Below are 24,635 nucleotides of genomic sequence, written 5' to 3'. Positions count from 1 at the left end.
CAGTATAAGTATAGAACAGAAGAAGTGAAAGTACTGACAAAAACTTCTGAAATTTTAAGAATAGTAACCTTTTCACAGCGCAGGACACATTAATAGCACACTTTGGAGCATCGGTTGCGTCTGGTCGACGGGAGGGGGCACCAATGCAAGTTATGAGGTAAACTCTAAAGCACGAGGAAGAAGAGGAGGCCCCTGATTGACTGTTTCCAAGGAGACCAGTGATACTACCGAGAACTGTCAGCTTGTCAGTGCTGCAGGTAAGCGAGCTAAACTCAGAGAGTACTGTCGTTTTTATTTAACAAGTCACTGAGAAACAGCCTGTTCTGGTGTTGCTGTCTCTTATGTTGGGTTTCACTCGCGGTTTTTCGTTTCTTAAACAGTGTCTTGACCCACTTGTGGTCAGATTCTAGAAAGAGCCGGGGCTAACAATGTCAATGCTAACTAGCTGACCAGGGTAATCTTTCACAAGACTCGCCGAAGCAGGAAGCTAAATACTGCGGTGTCCTTTAAAACTGCAGCACTGTTTCTGCTTTCAATTCATGGTGAAACATTAAGTCAGATCTAACAATTAGTCTTTGTAAATATTTCATTAGGTACAGATGGGTAGCATCGCCGTTAGTTGCCTTGCTACACCTGTAGGTGAAGGAGATAACAGTTTGTTATGTCACAGATATGAAAAAACCCCATCGATGCCTCATGTTATGAGCTGTAGACTCATTTCGACCAGTGCCGAAAAGGGATCAACTGTTTTAAGTGACTTGTTAACCTATAATAATGGTTAAACATATCTCTAATGAATGATATCAAGTAATTTTGAACCAGAAAAATTCCTGTCACATGGTAGAAGCTGCAATCAGCTTTTGGCAAAGTCACTTTATATGATTTTTTTTATTTATCCAGGTAAAAAGTCTAATTGACATTGAAAAATGTATTTTTCAAGGACAATTTGAACACGAGGACAGCATAAATTGCTAAAATGCTAACAAAAACAGTTGTATATAGATCTTTTAAGTGGCCAAAAAGGTCTGGATTGAGCACAGTGTAGAACACAAAATAGGTATAATAAAAGCAAAGTCATAAAGACACTTGCAAAATTTCTTTATTTGATATATATTTCCTTTGTAAATCCTGTTGACTACCAATATAAGCAAAGATATTAGACTTGGCAGACAATCACTTTTTGGCACGGCTCTCGCAGACATTATTACTTGCGAAATTTTAGGTATGATGACTCAGTGTGACAAGCCAAAATGGCATCTGTTAGAAGATATGTTTCTTTGCAAATCAGAAATCCTGCAATAAATACTACTTTGCTTAAAAATTGTATTGGGAGTTACTTACATAAATGTTGATGTATGTTTATAAAATTTAATTGATGCCATTATTGATTCTGTGTAGGTCAGAATCCTTATAGACTCCCTTATAACCACTCCACTAGCATTAGTTTTACATCATTTCTTTGCTATGTGGAAACATTGCTTAAAGAAATCGATAAGCTTGGAGTCTCCAGTCCACTGTAGATAAACAAATCAAACCCACTATGCTCTTAAGAAAATATGTAAACATTGCATCATAATGCTGGCATCTCTATGCTTTTCATATTTTATTTTGTCTAGTAAACTGCTTTGTTTCTTGTTTTAGGTGCACGCTGTCAGGATGTCATTTTTATTTGACTGGATCTACAGGGGGTTTAGTAGTATTTTACAGTTCTTAGGTGAGTACTGTCTGCTGCTCTGAAATGATGTACCAGAAAAGTACTCCCATCCTAAGCTTGGTGCATTTTGTTCTGGCACTGACATGTTACTATAATGATCATAGCATATGCATATATGTCTGTTCCCTAACTTCTCCTAGACCAGTTAATCAATCTGGTTGAAGCTTATATAAACTGCCTGTAGTAGCAAGATTTTCAACATATAGATAGCTTTGGAAATTATTTTTTATAACAATCAAATCCTTACAAACCTGGGCATGCAATTCTTTAAGTGTTCCAGTTTGGGTTTAAAACTCACCACAGCACTGTGGTGAATGTGAATCATGAGATCCTCATCTCCAGGTTGGGGGGGGGACGACTGTCAAGTTTATTTTCCATTGAAGCACAATGTTGCATGCTCTGTCCAGCCTCTCTTTGATTGCCTTATTGACATTAGGGGATAGATAGCACTAAATTTTAATGAGAACAAAACAAAAGTTGTGCTATTTAGACCCAGTGTCACCAACAGTGCCCCTGCATCAAACTTTCCTATCTGGCCCCATACGAGAAATCTGTAATCACAAACTTAGGTGTGAAAATGGATCCTACTGTAAAGCTCATGTAAACACAATGGTAAAATCCCGCTTTTTTCAGTTGAGGCTGCTGTCAAAAATCAAGCCTTTTCTGTCAGCCTTCTACAACTTTGAAACAGTAATACATGCTTTTTAAAAACATCACATCCCAGTGACTACAATATACTATATATTGGAGTTAGCCAGGCCTCCTATTGCTCGCCTTCAGCTGGTGCAAAATGCAGCTGCTCGATTTGTGGACATGCGAGGGCATGCGAGGGCATGTCCACAAATCCATTTTAAAATCCTTTTATTTGTTTTTAAGTCCCTTAATGGTCGTGCCCCTTTTTATTTGTCTGCGCTGTTTCACCCACATGTCCCGTCTCATTCTCTGAGGTCAGCAGACCAGCAAACTCAGAGGTGATAGAGCTTTTGCAGTTGCAGCTCTAAAATTGTGGAAGGATTTGCCATTGCATGTTACGCAGGCTTCTTCACCTGCTGTTTTTTAAAACTCGTTTAAAAACACACTATTACTCCCTGGCCTTCGACCCAATGTGAGATGTTGACTACTTTTTATGTACTCCTTTATTGTTTAACTTCTACAGCTTTTGTGTGTCTCTGTATCATTTCCCTCTGGCCTGTGTTTGTGTTTTATGTTTGGTGTTATTGTAATGATCTTTGGGCAGCCCTGTTGTTGTTTTTAAAAGTGCTTTATTAAAAAATGGTATAGTATATTACGTGTAGTAGCTGATCTCAAAATGAATTGTGACATTACATCTATGTTATGTGTACGTGTATGATGTTGTTTGTAAAGACGTTTCTAGTGCAGTGCAGCCTGAAGTGGAATAAAATAAGAATTCTTCTGAATCCTTTCAGGTCTTTACAAAAAGAGTGGGAAGCTAGTTTTCCTGGGCCTGGACAATGCCGGTAAAACAACGCTCCTACACATGCTGAAAGATGACAGGCTTGGGCAGCACGTTCCAACACTGCATCCAAGTAAGGGGATACTTAGAGTGCATATTACCCATGTGCTGTTTTTCCAGTTGTTGGTTTGGATTTTTCTTTATATTAGGCCACAGGTTGTGATCTCGCTGTCTTCTAAAAATACCATGCTCATAAAACCATGTGATATTGCACTTGTTTTTCTGCTGCTTATACAGTCATTATATGGTAAATAGATAATGGCTGATTTATTTTTAACATGCAAGTATTTCGTTAAAGTGTAGATAGTGTACTGTAGTGTTAATGTGCGAAAAAATCTCAGGTGTATTTTCTTTCACACAAAGCTTCTGAGGAGCTAACAATCGGTGGCATGACATTTACTACGTTTGATCTCGGAGGACATGTACAAGGTCAGATCTATTTCCATTTCTGCTGGCAGTGAGATGCTATTGAATTTTTTGTATCTATTTTGTTTGTGTTATTTATTTAAGTTATTTAGCACAGGATAGCAACAACACTACATTTCTGTGGGCTTAGAGCATCTGATTGATTCTCAAACCTTTAGCATATGTGTTCACATCGCCCCATTCATTTGGTTTTAAAGTTTATTAAATACAGAAAGGAGAGGAAACGGGTTTACTAGATCACAAAATACACTTGTACTATTGTAAGCTGAAAAGTTGAAGATTAGTGACTGCTGCCCATGTTATCTTCAACGGTAGCACCTCCTGTCATCAGAAACTTGTATAACCAAACTGACAGACTGACAAATCAGTTCACATGGCTGCCACATGGTGTCTCTGTAGACCCCCGTCACACTGATCTGTTGTTTTTCTTCAATTTGATATTTTTAGCGCATGCATTCACGCTTGAATGCTGAGTGATCTGATTCATTGTACACATGTCAACAGAAAATTTAAAGGCAGGATGTATTGTAATTAGAATTTGTACCAGTGCTGTTCAAAATAAAGATAGAGAATACTAACCCTCTATAGTTTCATTTGAAAATCATTATCTAAATGATCTAAATCTGTTGGTAAGACGAAAACCTATATTTGATTTGTACAGTCAAATTAAAATGCTATTTCCACATCTGTCCATTGCTGTCTAATTAGACTTTAATATTAGATAAGTAACACTGTTTATCATTGCTATTAGTGGCAAGCAGCTTAAACTTGACTTGAGGCGTAATTAGCCATATTAGCTGAAAATAGTTCATCTGTATTTGTGTGTATTTAGATGTGAGGATGTGTGAACTACCGCTTCTCTAGAGGAGACAGGACACAATTATATTTTCAAAGGTTTATAGTGAGACTGCTGAATTTCAGAGACTCATGTAGAGTTGTTGCAAAGGCAGCTAATTCACAGCCGTTTTTCCCTTCTTTATAGCACGAAGAGTTTGGAAGAACTACCTGCCAGCTGTGAATGGAGTCGTCTTTCTTGTAGACTGTGCAGATCATGACAGACTCACAGAATCCAAGACTGAACTTGATGTAAGGTTAAACATTGCTGTTACAAACTGTTTCCACCACACAGGACTGTTTTTGTGTGTTAGCAATGGATTGCTGATTAGTTTGTCTCTTTTATTTTTTCTAGGCTCTCCTTGCAGATGAGACCATAGTCAATGTACCAGTGTTGGTGTTAGGGAATAAAATTGACCGTCCCGAAGCTATCAGCGAAGGAGGACTTAGAGGAGCTTTTGCACTTGATGGCCAAGTTACCGGGAAGGTAGGCATGTCATGAGGATCCTTTCTTAATTCACAGAAATATGCAGGAGCACATATGATCGTCATCCTAATCGATCCTTATTGTAACTGACAGGGAAATGTGTCGCTGAAGGAGCTGAATGCTCGACCCCTGGAGATTTTCATGTGCAGCGTGTTGAAAAAACAAGGCTATGGGGAAGGTTTCAGATGGTTATCACAGTATATTGACTGACAAAGAGATGAGCTTAACCAAAAAGGATGTAGAAGTTTGATCCTTAGTGAGTGTCAGCCCATCCAAATTCCAGGTCTTAGTACTAAGAATATCTTAATTCCTAAATTCACGTGAACTGTCCTAAATGTGTTATTAATTTGAGAGACAATTGAGTTGCATGAAATATAAATTAGGTTGCGTTATACCAGATTACAGCCCATGCAGTATGCAGTAATGTAGATATGCACGGTTCAGTGTTGCATTACTTCTGTGTTTATCTTGGAATTTAGTAGTGAGCGAGTGATGAAACAGAAGGGCTCAAGGGGATCATGAGGGGCTAGTCTGGAATTGACGGTCTAGTTTAGAATTTCAGATCATTCTTGTAGATAAATAAAAAACTACAGAAGATGGTTTTTAGTTCATTTTGTCTGTTAGTGCACAGCTTTAGCATTTAATACATAAAGCCAAAGATGTATGCTAATGACGGGATTAACAGGCCCAGATGTTGAACTTCAACAAAAAACATCCTCAATGCTGAGTGCTGAGCCAAATAACATAAAAATCCCTTTTTAGTCATCAAGAAAGGTGAAAAAAATAGTTAAATGAAAAGATGATGGCGTACACTGAGTGAAATTAGACATCATGTTGATAAGTGTGCTGTGATTAATGTGCTGCTTGCTTTCGGCATCTCAATGAAGCTGGCTTGTTGGTTTTTGTGAAATCAACCTGTACGCGTTGAGGATCTGGGTTGAAGGCAGCTAATTTGACAGGAGGACCGACATATTTAGCTTATTATCTATGGGCCGTCCAATATAGAATTCAAAGATAAAAAAGCTGTCCTTTGCTATATTGTATTACAAAGACTGTAAGAAAAAAACCATCCTTCATAGAATATAGGTCAGACTAGGAAAGAATATATGTATTTTTGAGTCTTTTCATCTTAGTCTTAAACAACACCCACTAAAAGAGTGTCCCATCTCTCTGCTCAGTATTTCCTCGCGGTTTTACTTGAATCAAGCATAGAAAAAAGTCCAGGTTAAAGCAGCAATATTTGAATGAGAGACTGAAAAAAAGGTTTTTTTAATTTATTTATTTATTTATTCATTCATTGTATCTAGAGCCTGAGACATATATTAAATTCAATAACTACCCAGGTTCAAGTGTTGCAGGTACTTTATGACTGTCTGAAAAGATACAAGAGTGCACATGCAAACGTTGACATGCTTAACTAAACAATTAATCCAATCTTATTCAGCGTACTTGAAATTTAAGTTTGCTTTTGATTTGGGGTTTTTTGGGTGTTTTTTTTTTTTCTTTGCATGAAAATATTTTATTGATTTTTATTGATTTATTTTTTTACAACGCACTGTATACATTTATATCCTCATTATGAGAAACATGAAGTACAAAAACAGGAAGAGAGGCATGTGATCTTTGCACCATATTTTCAGCAGCCCTTGTTTACAGTTTAGATATGTGGTTTATTAATATGTGAAGGAATATTTACAACCCAGATTAAAAGATATGTATAAAAACAGACTTCATACAGGGAGTCTCGTTTGTTTACTAAAATGTAGCATGCGTGTTAACAAACTGCTTTTCCTTTCAACAGCGTTGTGTACCACTTACCGAACACATGTAAATTATGTATAATACTGATGTAAATGCTTGTACAGTTACTGCCCTTGAAAAAACACTATGAAGGACTTATTTGTAACTGTATAGTACTTGATTTGATATTTTCAGCATCTATCAGTAAATATAGTTTCATGTTAAATAACATCACCCACACAGAACGATGTGAAAGTTTGATCTACTTAATAAGCAGTTGACATGTAATAAAACCTGCTTTTTATAGACCAAACTGGCCCTGTCTCTTTGATTGATTCCTTTTCCACTGGTTTTCACATGCTAGCATTCCTTTTTCAGGTGGAATTGCTATAAATATGGATTTTTGGAGGTAGGATTTAACTTTGCCCCCAAGGAGTTTACTAAAATCTTTGCTAGGGTGGTATTTTAAGCCTGTACATTATTCATACAAGTTCATTACAGTAAATTATTATCTTAGCATTGTCATTATAAGATGAGTCACACATCAAAGGTGGAAAGTAACCAGTCTGAAACACCTTTTCTGTTTTGGTTGGAGGAAACGATTCACTCTGTAGCTGCATTTATCATGCCTGTCCAGTATTATTTATTATAAGGCTATGGAAAATATTCACACAATTACGCTTTTGATATTTAACATTTTTTTTACCACATTGAATCTCAGTGTATTAATTTTTTTTCTTTTAATTTAATGCCACTGGGAAACCTGATCTTTCCAGATGGAATACAATTACGAAACAGAATTATTAATATAGTTATTACAAGAAGTAATAAACCTCCTTTCCAAACTGTAATGATTAAAAAACCATTATTTTACTAATAAAATAAGAATGGGGATAGAATCGCAAGACTTGGGACTGCTGCTACAGATGGTTCCTAAATATTCATTTTGTGTGTGTGTGTGTGTGTGTGTGTGTCTAAGTTATCAGCCAAAATGAAGCCCCAAGCTGGTAATCTTGGAGTAATTTTTGATTCAGACCTGTCATTAAATACCCCAAGCAACTCAAGCAGATGCAGTCATGTGTTTTTTTTCAGCCGAAGCACATCACGGAAATTTTCCTTTCACTCATCGACGTGTAGAAAGGCTTTAACGCTTTTATCTACAGGCTTAATTATGGTGATGCACCCCGTAATATCAGCAGACTGCAGCTATTTCAGAGCGCTGGCAGACTTCTAATACTCTCCAAGAGAAGTGACCACATTAACTCAGTTCTTTTGGCCATTCACTGGTTGTCACTTTTCTGAGAAATTACTTTGAATTTTTTAGTCCTGGCTTTGAAATCGCTGCACGTTTGAGGCTTGCATTTAGATTTGTCAGACCCGCTTCACGACGAAGTGGTTTGATCCAAGGATTTTAACTCGACAGGATTGCTAAGTAACGAAGTTCAAATCCATTCATTCCCAATTGCGTAATCCGTTTGACCTCAAACAGTGCCGTCTCAAACATTTATCATTCATTTAGCAACCAGCTGCTGTAATTTGTTCTTCTAGCATGGGGTAGCACCCAAATATCTCTGTAAATATTCCCAGGCTCCATGATGACATTGGTTTTTGTCAGTGCCTTGTTAAACATGATTAAATGTACTGACAGCTTTAGCACGCCTTAGTTGTGACAACCTTCTGTGTTTCATGCACTATTTTGGGGACCCAAAGTTGATAAGAACGTAGTTCTATTCATGTTTACACAACCAGCTCATGATTTAGAATAAGCAGAAATGGCTATGTGTGGCAGGCTAAGTTGTCAGGTTATTTACTCCCAGTATAATGAGGACAGTTAATTTAGCTTTATCTTATACAGTAATTTCCCCACAGGCACCTGAGCACAGTTTTCTTTGCCTGTCTTGCAGGATCATCTAAAAATACTCACAATCAAATATAGTAAAGACAGCGTGTGACTCGGTGCCACCGTCACTACGATTCCTAACACATCCGCCTCTAAGTGATCATTTTAATCTGTGATGTAAGAATAAAAGTCAACATACGACTTGGCTCCATTGCCTTTATTAGTAAAGTGCTCAGCCAAGAATTACATTCTTATTTACTAACATGCAATACTAAAAACAAACAAATGTGTGGCCTATCGATAGCAAGAATGAAGACATGGCAACAATATTTTCATAGAAAAAAAAATACAGTGTAAATTCAAGTATACACACAGAACTTCAAGTAATGCACACTTCCTTTTAGAAACACAAAATACAGTATTTCAAGTTGCAAAGAAAACAAATATCTGTGGCACATTCTTTGACATGATTTCAGAGTCAGCAGAGGACAGCGACTAGTGGTTTCTACTGTGGGTGACGTCATTAAAGTACATTCTAAAGGTTTGCAATAATCCATCTGGGAATAAAGGTACCGTATATAGTTCTGTGCATCCACTTAAATAGTAAAACATGTACAATTTAAAAACTGCTTTGACCTTCACAAAAATAGTTTGAAACCATAGTGACCTGAAATCCTCTAAGCTTCCGTCACAGTTGATTCACTGGATTTATATACATAATCAGTTTGGAAATACATAACTACATTGTGCTGAGCTGCTTCGAAGGAAAAGTTTGACATTTTGGAAAGCAAACTTAAAAAGCATTAAATAGGCAAGTTGGAGATCAGAATTACTGTGAAATTTTTTAGCCATCTGAGGCAGAGGAAACAAGCTGTGGGCACAGCTGACATAGTGAACTTATTTACATAACCAATGATAGAATATTAGCGTTTATCACATTCATGACTATCTTCTGGCAAATGTAAATCCAGTATTTACTCTGCTTTAGTAACTGTGTGATTTGATCTACCAACTCCTAAGGGAAATCTCTGGTCCTTTAGCTGCTAAATGCTCCACTGTTATCGCCAGCTGCTACAGTAAATGTGTATATCTGTGCTGTTTGGTGCTGATTGGGAGGTAGTGCCTGCTTTTCAGGTGTCTTGGAGACAGAAAATGGTGTCATGAGAGTGGTGAGAGGGAACCAAAACAGATGTAGAGCTACTGGGAGAAGCAGATCTATAATTCTCTTAATGTGATCACTACTGGTCCATTTGTCAGATTGTTTCATGTCAGGTAGGATCAGCTAGTGTAGCTACTTTTAAAGGTATCCTAACCCAAGTATTAGCGCTTTTTAAGGTAAGTAATTATCACATTTTCATTTGTAGACAAAGTGTGAAAAAGGAAATGATGTGCCAGACTCTTTCTTCCCCTAGCGCTTTTTTAAATAAGGTTCAAACAAACTTGATATAAATGTTAACTTTTTTGGTCTTGTGATGGACTGGAGACCCCTTTAGATGGCTGGGATTGAGTCCAGCTCCCTGCGAGGCTATTAGGATGAATGTTAAATGTTTGGCTGTTTCTTTTTCTATACAGAAAGAGCAAAGCAACTGTCTTCCCCTTTCTGGTCCTTATTCCAGTGGTAATGAGCTTCTCATCTAACTTCTGCAAAAAAAACCCCATAAATAAGCTTATTTCCCAAAATGTCAAACTGTTTGTTTAAATTCTGATCTCTAGTCATTCCAGTGGGACGACAACTCTAATACTCAAGCAACAGTTTACACAATACAAAATTACTGGTAATCTCTATATGCATAGATGGCGCTTGAACAAGATAGGAATTCTGATGGACTTCAGCTACCAATGGTGCAGTAGTCAGTGGGTCCTGGTTTTCAGGACAGCAAAACAAACCAAAAAAGCTCTGTTGCTCAAAAAACAGAGAATAGAATGAAGCAATTACACATATCTAAGACAAAAAAACTGGTCATCGTTTCATCACTGGACCTGCCAAGCACTACACATCCCACCAGGACAATCCCGTACCTCCCGAGCACGAACCCCATAATTTTTAGCTTTTAGGAGAGAGCCGTCTCTGTAGATTTTCAGGCCAGCAGCCATGCTCTCTGTGTAGGGGTCACACAGTTCTACCAGATGTATCCTCCATCATCTGCCTCACCTTCCTCCTCTTCCTCCTCTTCTGCCTCCTCCCCGTTGTCCTCCGCCTCCTTCTCCTCCTCATCTTCCCATCCCACTCCACTTCCAAAATCTCCAGAATATCCCATCACTTCATCTGTAAAAAGTGGATCAGATCAACTTAATTTCAGAAGGAAATGAAAAAAACAAGAAACACACAGAGACGGCAACACAAACAGGACTTGTTTCCTGAAATAAGAACAATATTTTATGTCGCTAAAGCTTTGATTTTTACTCTCTTGCATACACGGACACAGACAGCTGGAGACATGATGGCCGAGTAGTCATTCCTGTTATACGTCTCTGAAGTCTGCCGCCTGGGGCATATTCACAATTGGTGCATTGTAATGTAAAGTCTCTGCGGGTAAGTCTGCATGATCACAGAAAATTGGCAAGCATGCAGACACACCAAGGACACTAAAGCTCACCATCTGATGATGAAACATCACTCAGACCAAAGCAGAACCTAGTGGACTCCTGTATATGGAAATTATATTTACTGTAGGCATTTTAGCTATAGTTTTAGAATCCATTAATTGCCACATAAATAACCACTCATAAATATTTGGAGTGCACCTGTCCATCTTATTGGCTTATTGTGTTTTACTTTAAAAGCATAACAAATAATCAGTATAATCTGGAGTAGGGTAAGGATAAAAAAAATCATCTGTAGACATGCAAAACATGTTTGAAAGCACATTTGCTTCTGCGTACAACACTGGAGCTAGAATCACCATCATAGAGCTCAGTCCTGATGATCTGGCCCAAATGCCATATTTTAGTCACTGCTTGGTCTGCCAAATAGAATGAGAGAAAATGTTGCTTCTAGTCCTCCTCAGTTGCAGCAGAAATCACTCCACTCTTTTACTACGGCATGATTAAGATGGTAAATAAGACTCTCCATACAATGCATACATATCATGTTTTCACTCAATAAAAAGAACTGATGAAAGCACCCCCGCCTGCGAGGATTCAAATATCCTCCTACCATATTTGTTGTAAATATACTGAATACCAGTAATACATGACCCTTATAAGATAGTGTAGTGATAAACAATTCACCATGATTAATTCTGTCCAAAGTTTTTCATGCGTCAAGCAAACATTGTTGTATCTTTTGTTCAGTACACATAAATCTGCATTTTGTTTATTTTTCTTATCAAACCTATCCAAGAGAATTTGTTCTAATACTCTGGACAGTGTTCTGGTCCAGCCAATTGACCTGTATTTTTCTGCAGGAAGAGTTGTTTTCCGTTAGTGCTGAATTGCCTGTTTTCTTGTCGGTAGCTAATTTTGTTTGGATTTTGACTTTTGATCAAACAAAACAAGCAGTACTGACTGAATCTTGGATACTATTTTTCTTCCTCTGACACAAAACTAATAATTTGGTACAGCTCTTCTGACTCTAAAATCCACAAAGGGATTGAATGAGCGAAGCAATTAATTCCTGCACTGCAGAAAATGTAAAAACTTCTCAAGTTTGCAACTGAGAGCTCAGAGCGTGTAAAAACAAATGGAAAACCATAGAAATGTAATGAGAAAATTACAACCTGTCTAATCTTAAATATGAAAAGTGAAATTTCAAGTATACCAATAATAAAAAGAGACAAAATAAATAACCCTGGCTTGAGAAATCTATTTGAATAAAGCTGATTTTCATTAGAACCTGCCTAATATCATCTTACTTCTATTTTGTACCTAACTTTGAGGATTCAGACAAAACACGACTTCAGGAGATGGAGATTGAAAGTATTTGTTTGCCATCCTCTTACCACAGTCGGGGTTGCCATGGATTCTGGTGCCCATCATCTCTCCACCGTGCTGGTCCACGCACCAGCACTCCCCTCGGCTCTGGTCGCACTGCACTTTCCTGTAGTAGCCGTCCTCATCACAGCTGGGAATGTACATCCCTGCAAAGACCCACACATACAAACACGCAGCCATTTCTTGAATATTGATACCCTGAGCACACATAGCTGCCTGTTACTGATGCTGGAAATGAGTGCAGCAAACGAGAATGCCAGCACGCCTTAGTGAACCTGTGATAAGACCATCAGTTAGGATAGAGAGGCAGCTTTTTGGCAGAGAATGCCATGGAGACAGTGAAAACTTTCCCTGTTTGTTTTACACAAACACACATATGTTTGGTGGATACGATTTGGTGATGTGGTGTGTTTCCTTCTATTGCCAGAGTGGCATATGAAAATATAGTGACAGCCTCTGTGACAGAGCTCCACTGTTTCAGCATCCCTCAGGACACTTGTCAAACCCAAAGCGAAGCTCTCTAACAAGGTCCAACCCTCCCCACCCCAATTCTGTGAAAAAAAAAGAAAAATCACAATAAGTAAGACGAGTGGGCTTCAGGGATTGGAGAACCAATGTCTAGGTTTGGAGCTGAAGAAAGAAAAGCAGCTGTGTTGTACAGTACGTTGAGCACGCAGTATGTAGAGCCTATGTCGTGGCTTTCTCGCTGGGCCAGACGGCCTTGCTCTGTGTTAGCCTTGCTCTCTCCCAAAGCCAAGTGCTGCCCCCTAATCCCCCCCCTCCCAGCCTGATTAGGGCCTAATCCTGGCCATGTGCTTGTGATCTCTTTAATGAGCCTTCTACAGCTTCTTGCCTGCTGCTCCCAGTGCTTTGTTACATAAGTTCACCAAGAGACTCAAAGCCAATCTGAGGGCACACACCAGCTTGATGGTACCGTTCATGGCTGAGCTGTATGACATAGTATGTCTTTGAAAGGATCTGAGTTAAAAGAGCAACAAGATCCTGCTCAACATATGTTCCTGCGCAAGTGTAGTGCTTAAAAACCTTCAAATATATATTTAACAGCACAGTATTATAAAGAAAAATGTATTTACCCGGCTTCTTTTTGGCTGCCTCCTGCACTTGGATCCGCTCCAGCTCAGCAAGGCATGGCGGCTCTGCGAGAATCAAATGAGAAAAGTGATGACAGACAATACCTAAAAGTCGTCGGCCTAAACTTTATCTCAATCAATGCTCTCCATAATTACACTTTTTGTCCGTATCGATTTGTGTGAGAAGTCTTATATTTCATTCCCTTGAGGGTGATCGATTGTTAAGAACTTGCCTGAAAGAACATATGGATGTAGCCCGAGAGTGACAAGAAAGCAAGCTGAACCTCAAGAACAGACACAAATGGAAACAAAGAAGAAGAAGACACTTTGTATTGACCCCCAAGCCGATAAACCTTTCTCTGTACTTTTGAACATTCAGAGAAATATTTCTCCATCTTCACAGAAATGCTCTTGTGTTTGCACAAAACTAGGTGCATTATTAGATCTTCTTTACTCTATTATCAAGTCACACCTCAAGGAGAAAATATATAAATGTGCTGTGCTTTTAAAAAACAGCTTAAAGAGTAATATATTGCATGCAGGTTAAACACTTGATCGATGGGTCAATCAGCCTGCAAATAAGTGTAGTCCCAGAAAAATCCTGTTGCTTAGTAAAGGTCAGATGGGGCACGTGTGGGCAGCTGAAGCTAAGGTTATGTCTGAGATAGCATCTATGAAGACGCTCAAGCTCCGAAAAATTTTCTGAGCACGCCACCTCATTAATGTCAAACTCTTTTACCCCAGTTTGACCTCAAGCTGGCCAGGCAAGAAAATTAATGCATAATTACTCATATTAATAAGTGGAATTTTAACAAAAATGTCTCAGTTTTTCCACGTTAATCGAGTCTACTGTGATTACATGTTCATTATACCTTACTGATCAGAGTGCAATGGCTCAAAACCAGTACAGAGTGTTTGTGACTAAACAGAAATAGTTAAAAAAAAAAACCCTTGTCCAGCCTATAAATAACATCTATGTGTTATTAATTACTACTGTAGTATAAAGAAGATCGTACTTTACAAAATAAATACAATGATGTATTCAGTAAGGCTTGAAATGATTAATTGAGAGAATAAAATTAGATCTTTTTACAACAACACGACTCACCCCCTGCTGGCCAATTAAAGAATATACAGAGGTCTATCTTTTAGATACAGTCTGTATTTTATAGTAGTGACCAGCAGTGAGAGATACTGACAGCTAAAGAAGGCTTTTGAGGTTAAACCAAGTGAGGAATACATTTTCTTTAACAAGGTAGAGAGACAAAACTCATTTGTGGGCAAGCTTTAGGGAGGCATGAAGAAGTACCTTCAATTGGTCAAAGACGAAAACACCACATGACAAAAACAGTCCCAAATTGCACAGCAGGAGATATGCCAATCATGATGGGGAGTTTTGGTTTTTTTTAGATCCGTCTACACTTTAGTGATGAATAAACACATTCAAACACATCTTATAAACTGACAAAGTCTAAAGTGAAGAGGACCTTGTGCTTTAAAGTATGTAGAAGAGGTTAAAGAACTCCATGTTAAATGTTATTGATTTTTAAGTGCAAAAATATTCAAATTCTGGATTAAGAAAAGCTCTTTGCTTTCCCCCACTACAACATGCTAAGTGTGTCTGTTTTTAGCAGAACACTCTGTAGAGTATTTCCCAGAATAATGTTGGCCATGAGTGTGGATGTGAATGACTCTTTTCCTCTGTTGGCACAGTGATGAACTAGAAACCTGTTCACGGTGTACGCCACCTCTCGCCCAATGTCACGGATTGATAGATGATACATTTATTTTACCACCATATGTGGCCACATTTCAATGTGTTAATCCTTAATCCTTGACTTAGAATATCACGCTCTTTTTTAACAGATTTTGTGTATCACACTTCATAGCATTCACGAGCAGCCTGTTTCATCGCTTCAGTGCATACCCAGTGTTTCCTTTCGTTAACCTAGCTTTTATTTCACCTGTTTAGAGCTTCGACTCAAAATAGACTCCGCTCTCCGTGCTACTTCTTCAGAGAAAATCAATCCACTCACTTTCTCTCCAGAAGCAGAGGCACCACTCTGCTGTAGAGACCTTCCCATCCTTGTAGCTGTCACAGGAGTTGAAGAAGGGTCGGATGCAGACCTCATACTTGTCCAGGTTAATAGCCGCCAGCTCAGCGTGGTCAAGATACAGATCGTTGTTGGTGTCCAACTTCGAGAACATCCAGCCGATGGAGTCCTTGCAGCTGGCCACCAGGCTCTTGTCAAGTGCTGTCGGTTATTAAAGCATTTTACTTTGATTTCTTTCTGTCTGCACAATTGAGTCGTAAGTTTAGAGGATGCAGAGAATAAAGCTGTTTTGTGAGTTTCTAACCTGAAGCGGTGCCAGCTCCAGGCTTGCCAGAGTTATTCTGCTTCGCATTTCCATGAAGGAGTTGGAACCAGTCTCTCAGACGGTCACCCAGGTCTGCCAGGTCCTGCCCAGTGCAGCTCTCTGAAGGAGAAAAAAGGAAATTCCTACATTCAAAATCCTGGCAGACACTTGACAGCAACCTGAGTCACTTTCCCTAAAGGCAAGCACAGACTCAGTACTGCTTTATAATGCCCCTACTGATATACAGTGAACAGAACTAAAGGGACAGATTTTCCTCACAGTAGAGTGGTTGTTGAGCTGTACAGCTGGGTTTTCACACTGTGATTTATTTAAGTGCATGATGTGCTAATCAAAGAAAACATTATTTCGCAATCAACTCTGTGGCCGCAAATTGCTGCTATCCAACAGAAATCCACGCTCAGTAGCTAAGCACTCACTCAAGACTACAGATGAAAAGCTGGAGTAACATTTCATTCGTTGGATCAATTGGCATTTTCACATGCCCAAGAATCTAGCCAATCAATACTGTTTGGCTGCAATCATAGATAGTGTACACTCTAAATAATTAATTAGTACATGATTGAAAGACCAGTTTAACCACAGGGGGGTGGGGGTGGATTTCAGCTAACAGTAATCTCTGAAATTGGTGAGTATTGATGCCAAATATTGAGCAAGCATCGGGCTGAGCTGTTCTGCGAGGCTTATCCGTAAAGAAGAATGCGTGTGTGGCCAACGGCGCATCATAACTTTCCTTTTTTGAATGATTGACTCACGAAGAATGACAGCGATGATGCTGGCTCCCAAAATTGAAATGCACAAACACGAAGGAGGTGTAGAAAAGAGACTTGCCGTGCTTTGTGTCGGCATTTGTTATGGAAACGGAGGCTGTGGAGCAAGGGCAAAATCCGGAGCACATGACGCTCAGGTCTTTGCCTGTGAGGCAAGCCTGCTGCTCCAGCTTGCACTGTAAGGAGAGAAACAGACAGACAGAGCGAGAGAGGAGGATGCAGTTAAAATATTTATGGGGGTGACCGCAGGAAAAGAGATTGGTCATTCAGATGAGACACTGCACTTAGAGAAACAGCAAAATTGAGCTGTCATTTTTTTGCTGTCTTCTCATGCAAGGTCAAAATTAAAAACTATACATAAATCAATAAAGTTTCCTGGCACTGGCCAGTATACAGTGATGCGCTCAAAGCGACGTCAGTCATTAATCACTTGGCCACATTGTGCCTTTGCACTCATCCTCCTGCTAACAGTGATGAATTGTGCTGCCCTGCTTCACCCACGTATATGTCAATGTAGCAGGAAACAGCACTTGACTGGCCTCATCTCATTATTTAAAATGATGTCACGTCCATTTTCCATTTCTTTTCAGGATTTTTATGGTGCATGTTTTTAGTAATAAAGCAAAAATAAATAAAGCAATTATGTTGAGTGGGTGCTTTTACCTCTGAAGCGTAGTTATGTCCATCAGAGCCACACACAGGTGAGGAGGCAGCCACAGGACAAGGCTTGCAGCTGCCTTCGTGCACCTCCATCTGCCCTGACTGCTTGGCTCTGAAATCCAACGAAAAAAAAGAAAAGTTTAAAAACATAATACATCAGAGGTAGCCGTTCATTTCTGACTCTAAGAACACAAGTTGGGAGTAGCCACAGTTCACTAACCGAGTAGTTGGAGCTAAATGTTAGCATGGCATGCTAACATTCTGAGGATTAAATTAAAGTCCTTCTAGAAATCTCACAACCTTGAAACAAATCTGAGCACTTTTTTGGGCAGATATTATAAAGCATTATCTAAATCTACTTTAATTTCATTGGTCAGGACATAAAAATGCACATACACAGAATCAGCAGTCACATCAGATAAAAGAAACATCTTCATGTTTGTCCAAAAATAAGGCATTAAAAAGCCTTTTCCCTCACTCTGGAAGTTATGTTTCTGCCACCACCTGTGATCTGGGGGAATTCTCCTTTAGATTCCAATTCTAGATTGTTTGACTGCCATGCTGCTCTTGGAAAATCTTACATGTACATCCGGAGCTGATGCCGTTACTTTCACAGCTATTCACTTTTTAGTCAATCATAAACTATCACCGAAGACTAGCAGTTTTGAGGTGAATTCCAGACGTCTGTTTAATAAAGATTTTTAAGAACTGATACCGATATTTGGTGATTTTAAAATCCAATATTTCTATATAGTAGCCAATACTTTTCTTTCAGACACACAAAATATAAACACATTTTTAAAGAATTGTTAAGTCTGGTTATTTATTTATTCATTTATTCACTACTCGACGGCTGGGACCAGCTGGTTGTTGTATTTGTGGCTTTCCAAACAGGTTGCTAACAAGACTGCCCTCTGGTGGGCAAACTCATAACAAGGTTGAAGGGTGTTTCTTCTTCTGATTTATTGGCTGCTACAAATGCATATACAAAAAGATCAGCAAAGAGGTGGGCAATAAGTTAGTCGGCCTCTGCTGCATGATACTTTATCTATCATATAATTACAGCTAAACTAAAAGTTAAGTAGCTTCAAACTCAAAGTACGGCTTTTTCATAGTATTTCACTGGAGGTATTTACTTTATAAACAAAACATTTCAAGCAACTACATTTTTATCTGATTTAGGTGCTTGATGAAAATTGGAAAAGGATTGTCAGCAACCGCACATTCCTCTTGCTCAGGTCTTCTTTCTAATAAGTCTGAATTCATTCAAACTTCCTTGGACAACAGAGTCTTCACAGTGTGTGAAATGTAATGTAGCAGCAGCTGCTGGTGAATGCATTAAGTGGAATTTCTCAAAGTTGTGAGCAACACAAAACAAATTCAATTCCAGAAAGCTCAGGGGCAAACTTCTGAGATCCTTGTTAAAAGAAACAGAAATTTTCTGCATAGCTACATGTTATAAATCTGAAAGAGTGAGTGAATATGTTTTCTAATTTGGATGAATTGACCCTATAATATTTGCCAGCTTGTACAGGTCAAACACATAGCTACAAATCTTCTGTAACAAGCTGTTTTCATTACAACTCTGTCTCATTTAATACATCCTGCAAACTACAAAACACCACAAGGCGGTTTTGATTATAACCGCTAGAAAGTCATAATGTGCCTGTTAATATTTGGATGCGCCGTTCATGAAATCCCCCTCGGTTGCTTTGCCCTCACACATTGATTGACTTCATGTTCGGTGAGCACAAGCACAGGGCCTGCTGTACGACTTTTGCGGCTGCTACTTAATGATGCTAGGACGGTTTAGTGCGGTTGTGTTCCTGCTTATTACCCATTATTCGACACAGTCTCTCTCATCTCTGGAGTGACTCTGTAAATGAAGCACTTTATTGAAAAAGATAAATGCCTGTCGCTGCAGATAGACTTTGGAGGTAGTAATAATTCACTCCATTAATTCTTTTCAGCCTGCAACTCTGCTCATTTGTTTTTCAGAGAAAGTGGAATGAATGGGTGAGAGAACAGATAAATGCTTCTCACTGTTTCTCACAGACAACTAAAGCGTCTTTGTGCAGAGGGCAACATTTGAAATCAGAATATAAACCCTACTGACACATCGCTGTATTGGCAAAATTACAAAATTGTCCCTAGGACTGCTTTTGATCAAAGTATCTGGTACAAAAAAAGATTAAAAGATCTCATCTTTCAGCTCCATAACGCAATATTAGAAATACAAGTGGCTAATGTTTAACCAACTGCAGCTACATGCTCTGTCAGTCAGATGTGCATGTAAAATAAGTCACGACTATTATTACTCATACTGATTTAGAAAAGGACAACACGTGTCCATTTAAAGGATCAGCTCTTGGCATTTTTCCTTTAATATATCTACTAATATCTCCAATTTCAGAGCTTCAGCACAACCATCTTTCTCCTTTTGCTTCATATTCTGGTATTATCTCCATGGCGACTTTCATAAAGCAGGGACGTCAATCTCATTACACATTGAGGACCACATAGTGCTCACGTTGATCTGGGCCAGTGAAACTCCCCTTTCTGTTAGTGTAAAGACGTTTAAATACACATTTAATCCTTGAGATATCTCAATATGCAATCTCAACATAATGTCTCAGTTTTTCTTCATGATAAAGAAATGCTGCTGTAGTAACTGAAATAATCTGTCAGCACAACTTCAATTGTAAGAAATAAATGTGTGAAATTACTTAAAAAGTTCTCATAGCTTATTGTCTAGAGTGTCCTGCAATTTGAAAGCAGAAAGTTTTTGTTATTTCACAAAAATTGTTCCTTTTTTAAAGTGCAGACTGTTGAGCAGTTACCAGTATTATATATACTGAGTATTAGGGCCAAATGAAGAAAAAAGTCATTTCACTAACTCATTTACACAAGACAATTTCTAGAGGGTAGGCTATAGCAGCTGCGGCAGTTGTTTGACATGAAACAACCTCTTGAAATTTTGACTTTAATCTCAAAATGAACACTAATATATATATATGTATATTTTAATGGCTCAATATTCCTTTGTAGACAGTGTACAAGAAAAAGCCATCCCATAAATTTCTATAATCGATAGTGAAAAAACTAACTTTTCCGTCATTTGTTTATGTATTACTTCTATACTGTAGTGAAATTGGCCACGGGAAAGGTCTTTATCAGTAAGAAAAGCTGTAAAAACCTAGAAAAACACAGTTAAAATTCCAAAATTTATGCCCGCCTTCCTTTTCCAAAGTCATCAAATTGGCCGGAGTGGAGTCTTACCAGGCCAGTTTTGACTTCCCTGTTGTAAAGCAGTGCAAAATTGAGACATAAAAATAAAAACACTTTTGCTAAACAACACAGAGGATTTTTATTTCCATTTAAAAGTTGTAACTCATAGATTGTTTTCTACATGTCAGTGCTGCAGTGGGGAATGAAAACAACTTTTAAAAGTACCTTCAGTGGGCTTGAGAATTCTTACAAATACCAGCAACACGTGAGTCTCCGCTGAAAACTTGTTTTCTTAACCTGTTCTTATTCATCTCTTCTCCCACTCACCAGCTGCCCAGGTTTTAGTCATTTCCACCAAGAAAGTGTTGACGTTACAAGTATTAATACATATTCTCACTCAACTTTATACACTTCCTGGACATTCTGTCACTTTCTCTCGTGTGAATCTTCCACCCGAAGTCCTGAGCCATTTCTAATTAGAGCTTGCTCAGCAGGAGAGTTTAGGCTCCACTCATGGCACTTCACAGCCCTCTTAAATTTGTTAGTCAATCAATTAGCCAATAATTCAAGCTTTATTTACATAGCCGTTTTTCAAGCCAATAAAATTAAGGTGATAGTGATTTACAAATGACCTATGTACACTGAAACCTACAGAATTTAATCTGAGAACAATCGAAGAAAGTCCAAAAACAACAGCAACAACGCAGAGTAAGACAATAAAAGATTGGTAGATGGCCTATTTAACCATGAATTCTTCAAACATTATATAAAAGCTACTTTTTATTCATTAACTCTCCAACTGATAATTCTAGTGCTTTTAACTGCTGATACCATCCTGTCCAATTGGAAATCTAGACATCCATGACACGTTTGAAAAAAAAAGGTAAAGCATCGAAGCTCTGCAGCTCCTACCTGTGCTCCAGTTTTTTGCGATTGACACACATGGCCCTCTGGTAGCCCTGAGCAATGCACACCTTATGGCGACTGCACTTCACATTCTGGCACGGATCCTTGGTGGTGTCCAGGGCTGCAAAAACAAAAACACGAAGAGTGAAAATCCAATGGTGTCGTTCACACCTAAGGTGTTGCAGTTTAATTCTCTATTTCGGTCACCTACAGCAGACAAATGGAGAGCTACCGGCTGTTTTTGTTACTTTTGACAAGGAGCATGCCTTCAGTAGATTTATACCAAACACTGCAACCCCACAAAAAGAGAAAGCTGCTTTAATCACGTTCTGTGTTCTTGCGCCATTTCAAATGATCCATTCTCACAAACCTCTCTCTGACACAGGCGTATACAATAAAAATCATGAAATGTGTATTTAAAAATATTCCACCAGTGTGAACAAATGAGTCCATTGATTATTTAGTCAGCACTGCTGGGCGCCTAACTGTCATTAGGCAGCCTATCATCAATAGTACTGCCTGCAGTCTCCAACTGCAGGCTGTCTGTGATTGCGAGAAAACCTGACAGCACTGATTGAGCATCTCTTTCTCTCAGCTTGTCACATCTCACTTCCCCCATGTCAACCTATCACTGTCTCTCCCCAGCTTGCCTTTTCTCTCTCACACAGAAATACACACTCCATCTTTGTCTTCCACGTTCCCATTCTTTCTATCCTCTTTCCTCTCCGCATGCTGTCTCCCTTAATGTCTCCTTCTATCTTCAGGGAGTTGAATTGTTCGATGCCAGTCTCCTTCCCTCTAATAGACTGAGATGGAAATAGAACTGTGTCCTCCACCTTTCTCAGCCAATGGTCAATGCCATCCGAAAGTGGATGTCACACCGTCCCAGTCCATTTACCGCCTTGCCGGAGCGAGCTGGGAAAACTCAAAGGCACAGATAAATTTAAGAGTGAGTGGCAAGCGGCAGTCGGCAGTCGCTAGGAGAAATTTAAGTTGTGAAATCCTGAGTCAGCTTCGAGCAGCTGCTTTGTAGTCAACACGGTCAACAGACAAGGTGGCTGCAAGCCAGATCCCTGCAAATCCCACGACTAGGTAATACTTAGATGCTAGGGAAGTATGAAGGAACAGTGTACTTTTATAGAATCAGTGGATGACAAGACAACTCAGAGGGAATCTAGAAATACTGTCTGCCTGTGGTGTTTTTGTACTATAAGACCATGCAGGAGACCAAGCTGCTGACAGTAGTTAATAAAAAAACAGAGTCTGGCAGCACTTTTGTGCTAGCTTGTCCTCCACAGGCCTTTATTCCACAATGTACGGTCTGTTACAGAGAAAATGTGTTTTGTCCTATTGGCTCATTATTATTATTATTATTTTGTTGTTATTTATCAGGACATCTGAGATACAGTCATACCACCTTTAAATACCACCTTTAGCAACAATAATTTGAAGTAGTGATGTTCTGTATGACATTATCAGTCTCTCACATCATTGTGGGGGAGTTTTAGGCCCACTCTTCTTTACTATATTGTGTCAATTCATTGAGGTTTGCAGCCACTTGTTTAAGCTCAGCTCTCTTAACGTCCTGCCACTGTGTTTCAATCAGGTTGAGATCTGGATTGCAACTCTTGACTGTTTTCTTTTTGAGTCATTTGGTTAAATTTGCTGCTGTGCGTAGGGTCATTTCCTAATTTGCACCGAACTTTAGCTGTTGGACAGACAGCCTCACAGAGGAGTTCATGATCGACTCAGTGACTCCAAACACCATTAAAATGCCAATCCAGTCACAAGATGTGAGAGTTAAAGCTATATCTGAAGCTATATATTTAGTGGGATGAATGGGATGTGTAAAAAGCATAATGTCCAAGGTGTCCAGGTTCTGTGGCTGCAAAAGAAGCCCAAATCATCACGCCTCCACCACCATGCTTGATATTTGGTATGAGGTGTTGATTTGCTTGTTTTTGCCTAACACAACTGTGCATTATGGCCAGACATCTCCATTTTGGTCTCATGTGTCCAAAGAACATTGTTCCAGACGTTTTATGGACATATGATTTGCTCAGATACAACTTTTCACACGTAAGCTGCGGTGCTATGTTCTTTTTAGAGAGAAGATGGTTTCTCCTGGCAACCTTTCAAACAAAACATACATTTTCATGACTGTCTTTCTCTACAGTCATGAACTTTAATATTTAACAGACTAACTTAGGTCTGACTGAGGAATCTGCCCTACCCCCAGCCCTGGGGGGTATTTTTTCCCTGCTCCTGGGAAGATTGCTGTATTGCTACATGTGAGGCATTTATATCGGCTTGTGTTTGGTGGGATGAATTTGTTTAAACAATGCAAGATATAAGCCAGATATATATAAAACACAATGTCTAGATTAAAGACCTGCGTCATGCTCCCCCTTTTTAAATAAAAAATATATTTTTTCTGTGTTTAATTCTAGTTGACAACAAATTAGATGGAGACATTTGATTACTTTTTGGTGTGGCTCTAAGAATTTCTAAAACAGTAATTTGATGTTTTTTTCTGAGATGTTTTTTCAGTGGTCCAAATGAGCTGAAAGGCATTTAGTCACTCCATCCCAGCTGGGCATGATCATGTTGTGTTGGTGTCATATTATACTACACAGTTTAGAAGAAAAAAAAAGCACTGGCTGTTACATACATGTGCGACTGAAATGATATGGAGACACTTGCAGAATAAACATTTGTATTCATTAAAATGCTTTGGAGTGTGGGGCATATTTTTACAAGTTTAGTTTTGAATTTTTCCTAGCTGCATGAATGTTTTGTTACATATTACTTTGCATAAAAGGAAATTTACTTGCAGGTGCAGTAGAATCTAAAACACGAGGAGAAAAAAATCCCCCTGGTTCATCTTCACAGGACTCCAGATTACACACTCTGCCGTTCTGTAAAACTCCCTTGAGCAACAGAAGTCGATAAAACAAAAACTAACCTCAAAGTAGAGCAGGATTTCAGATGCATTATCATTTCAAAGGGCAACAACTTGTAAATAGCCAAAAAGAAAAGAAAATGAATACAAGTGGGATAGGGCTGGTATTATTTTTGCTGTCTGTCTTAATTGAATTACAAACCAATTTGTCTAAATTGTTCTTCTGCTGAGTGGAAATTCATGACATAGCATTT

General features: G+C 38.8%; 2 protein-coding genes across 4 annotated transcripts in view; one reads left to right on the top strand and one right to left on the bottom strand.

Moving 5' to 3' along the window:
• The first annotated feature begins 128 nt into the window (after positions 1-128).
• sar1aa (secretion associated, Ras related GTPase 1Aa) lies at positions 129-15,544 on the top strand. Of its 3 annotated transcripts, none has more exons than XM_025909737.1 (7): positions 129-257; positions 1,642-1,714; positions 3,142-3,261; positions 3,552-3,617; positions 4,597-4,700; positions 4,804-4,935; positions 15,512-15,544. In XM_025909737.1, the coding sequence occupies exons 2-7, from the start codon at positions 1,657-1,659 to the stop codon at positions 15,527-15,529; spliced, it is 498 nt and encodes a 165-aa protein (XP_025765522.1). In that variant the 5' UTR covers positions 129-257; positions 1,642-1,656; the 3' UTR covers positions 15,530-15,544. The 3 variants fall into 3 exon arrangements, with proteins under 3 accessions (XP_025765522.1, XP_005471436.1, XP_003441851.1); XM_003441803.5 differs by lacking the exon at positions 15,512-15,544 and adding an exon at positions 5,029-6,988 and having other exon boundaries at positions 130-257; XM_005471379.4 differs by lacking the exons at positions 3,552-3,617; positions 15,512-15,544 and adding an exon at positions 5,029-6,988.
• Positions 8,712-24,635, bottom strand: part of LOC100701623 (SPARC (osteonectin), cwcv and kazal like domains proteoglycan 2) — a 47,159-nt gene continuing 31,235 nt past the window's right edge. The window contains exons 4-11 of the mRNA XM_003441904.5: positions 21,486-21,600; positions 17,349-17,457; positions 16,747-16,861; positions 15,898-16,017; positions 15,576-15,794; positions 13,543-13,605; positions 12,457-12,594; positions 8,712-10,781 (exon numbers count right to left, since the gene is read on the bottom strand). Coding sequence (XP_003441952.1) covers positions 10,636-10,781; positions 12,457-12,594; positions 13,543-13,605; positions 15,576-15,794; positions 15,898-16,017; positions 16,747-16,861; positions 17,349-17,457; positions 21,486-21,600 — 1,025 coding nt within the window. The 3' untranslated portion in view covers positions 8,712-10,635. The remainder of the gene's footprint in view (positions 10,782-12,456; positions 12,595-13,542; positions 13,606-15,575; positions 15,795-15,897; positions 16,018-16,746; positions 16,862-17,348; positions 17,458-21,485; positions 21,601-24,635) is intronic.

The sequence above is a fragment of the Oreochromis niloticus genome, linkage group LG8, assembly GCF_001858045.2.
Source record: "Oreochromis niloticus isolate F11D_XX linkage group LG8, O_niloticus_UMD_NMBU, whole genome shotgun sequence".
NCBI lineage: Eukaryota > Metazoa > Chordata > Actinopteri > Cichliformes > Cichlidae > Oreochromis > Oreochromis niloticus.
The sequence above is the reverse complement of the archived record's forward strand: the minus strand, read 5'-3'. Positions and strand labels throughout refer to the sequence as shown.

What these genes read in the sequence shown, in the direction of transcription:
- sar1aa (XM_003441803.5), top strand. Translation starts at nt 1,657, where the DNA reads ATGTCATTTTTATTTGACTGGATCTACAGGGGGTTTAGTAGTATTTTA. An exon ending in TCTCGGAGGACATGTACAAG is followed by an intron (nt 3,618 to 4,596) that starts GTCAGATCTATT and finishes CCTTCTTTATAG; the next exon opens with CACGAAGAGTTTGGAAGAAC. An exon ending in AATCCAAGACTGAACTTGAT is followed by an intron (nt 4,701 to 4,803) that starts GTAAGGTTAAAC and finishes TATTTTTTCTAG; the next exon opens with GCTCTCCTTGCAGATGAGAC.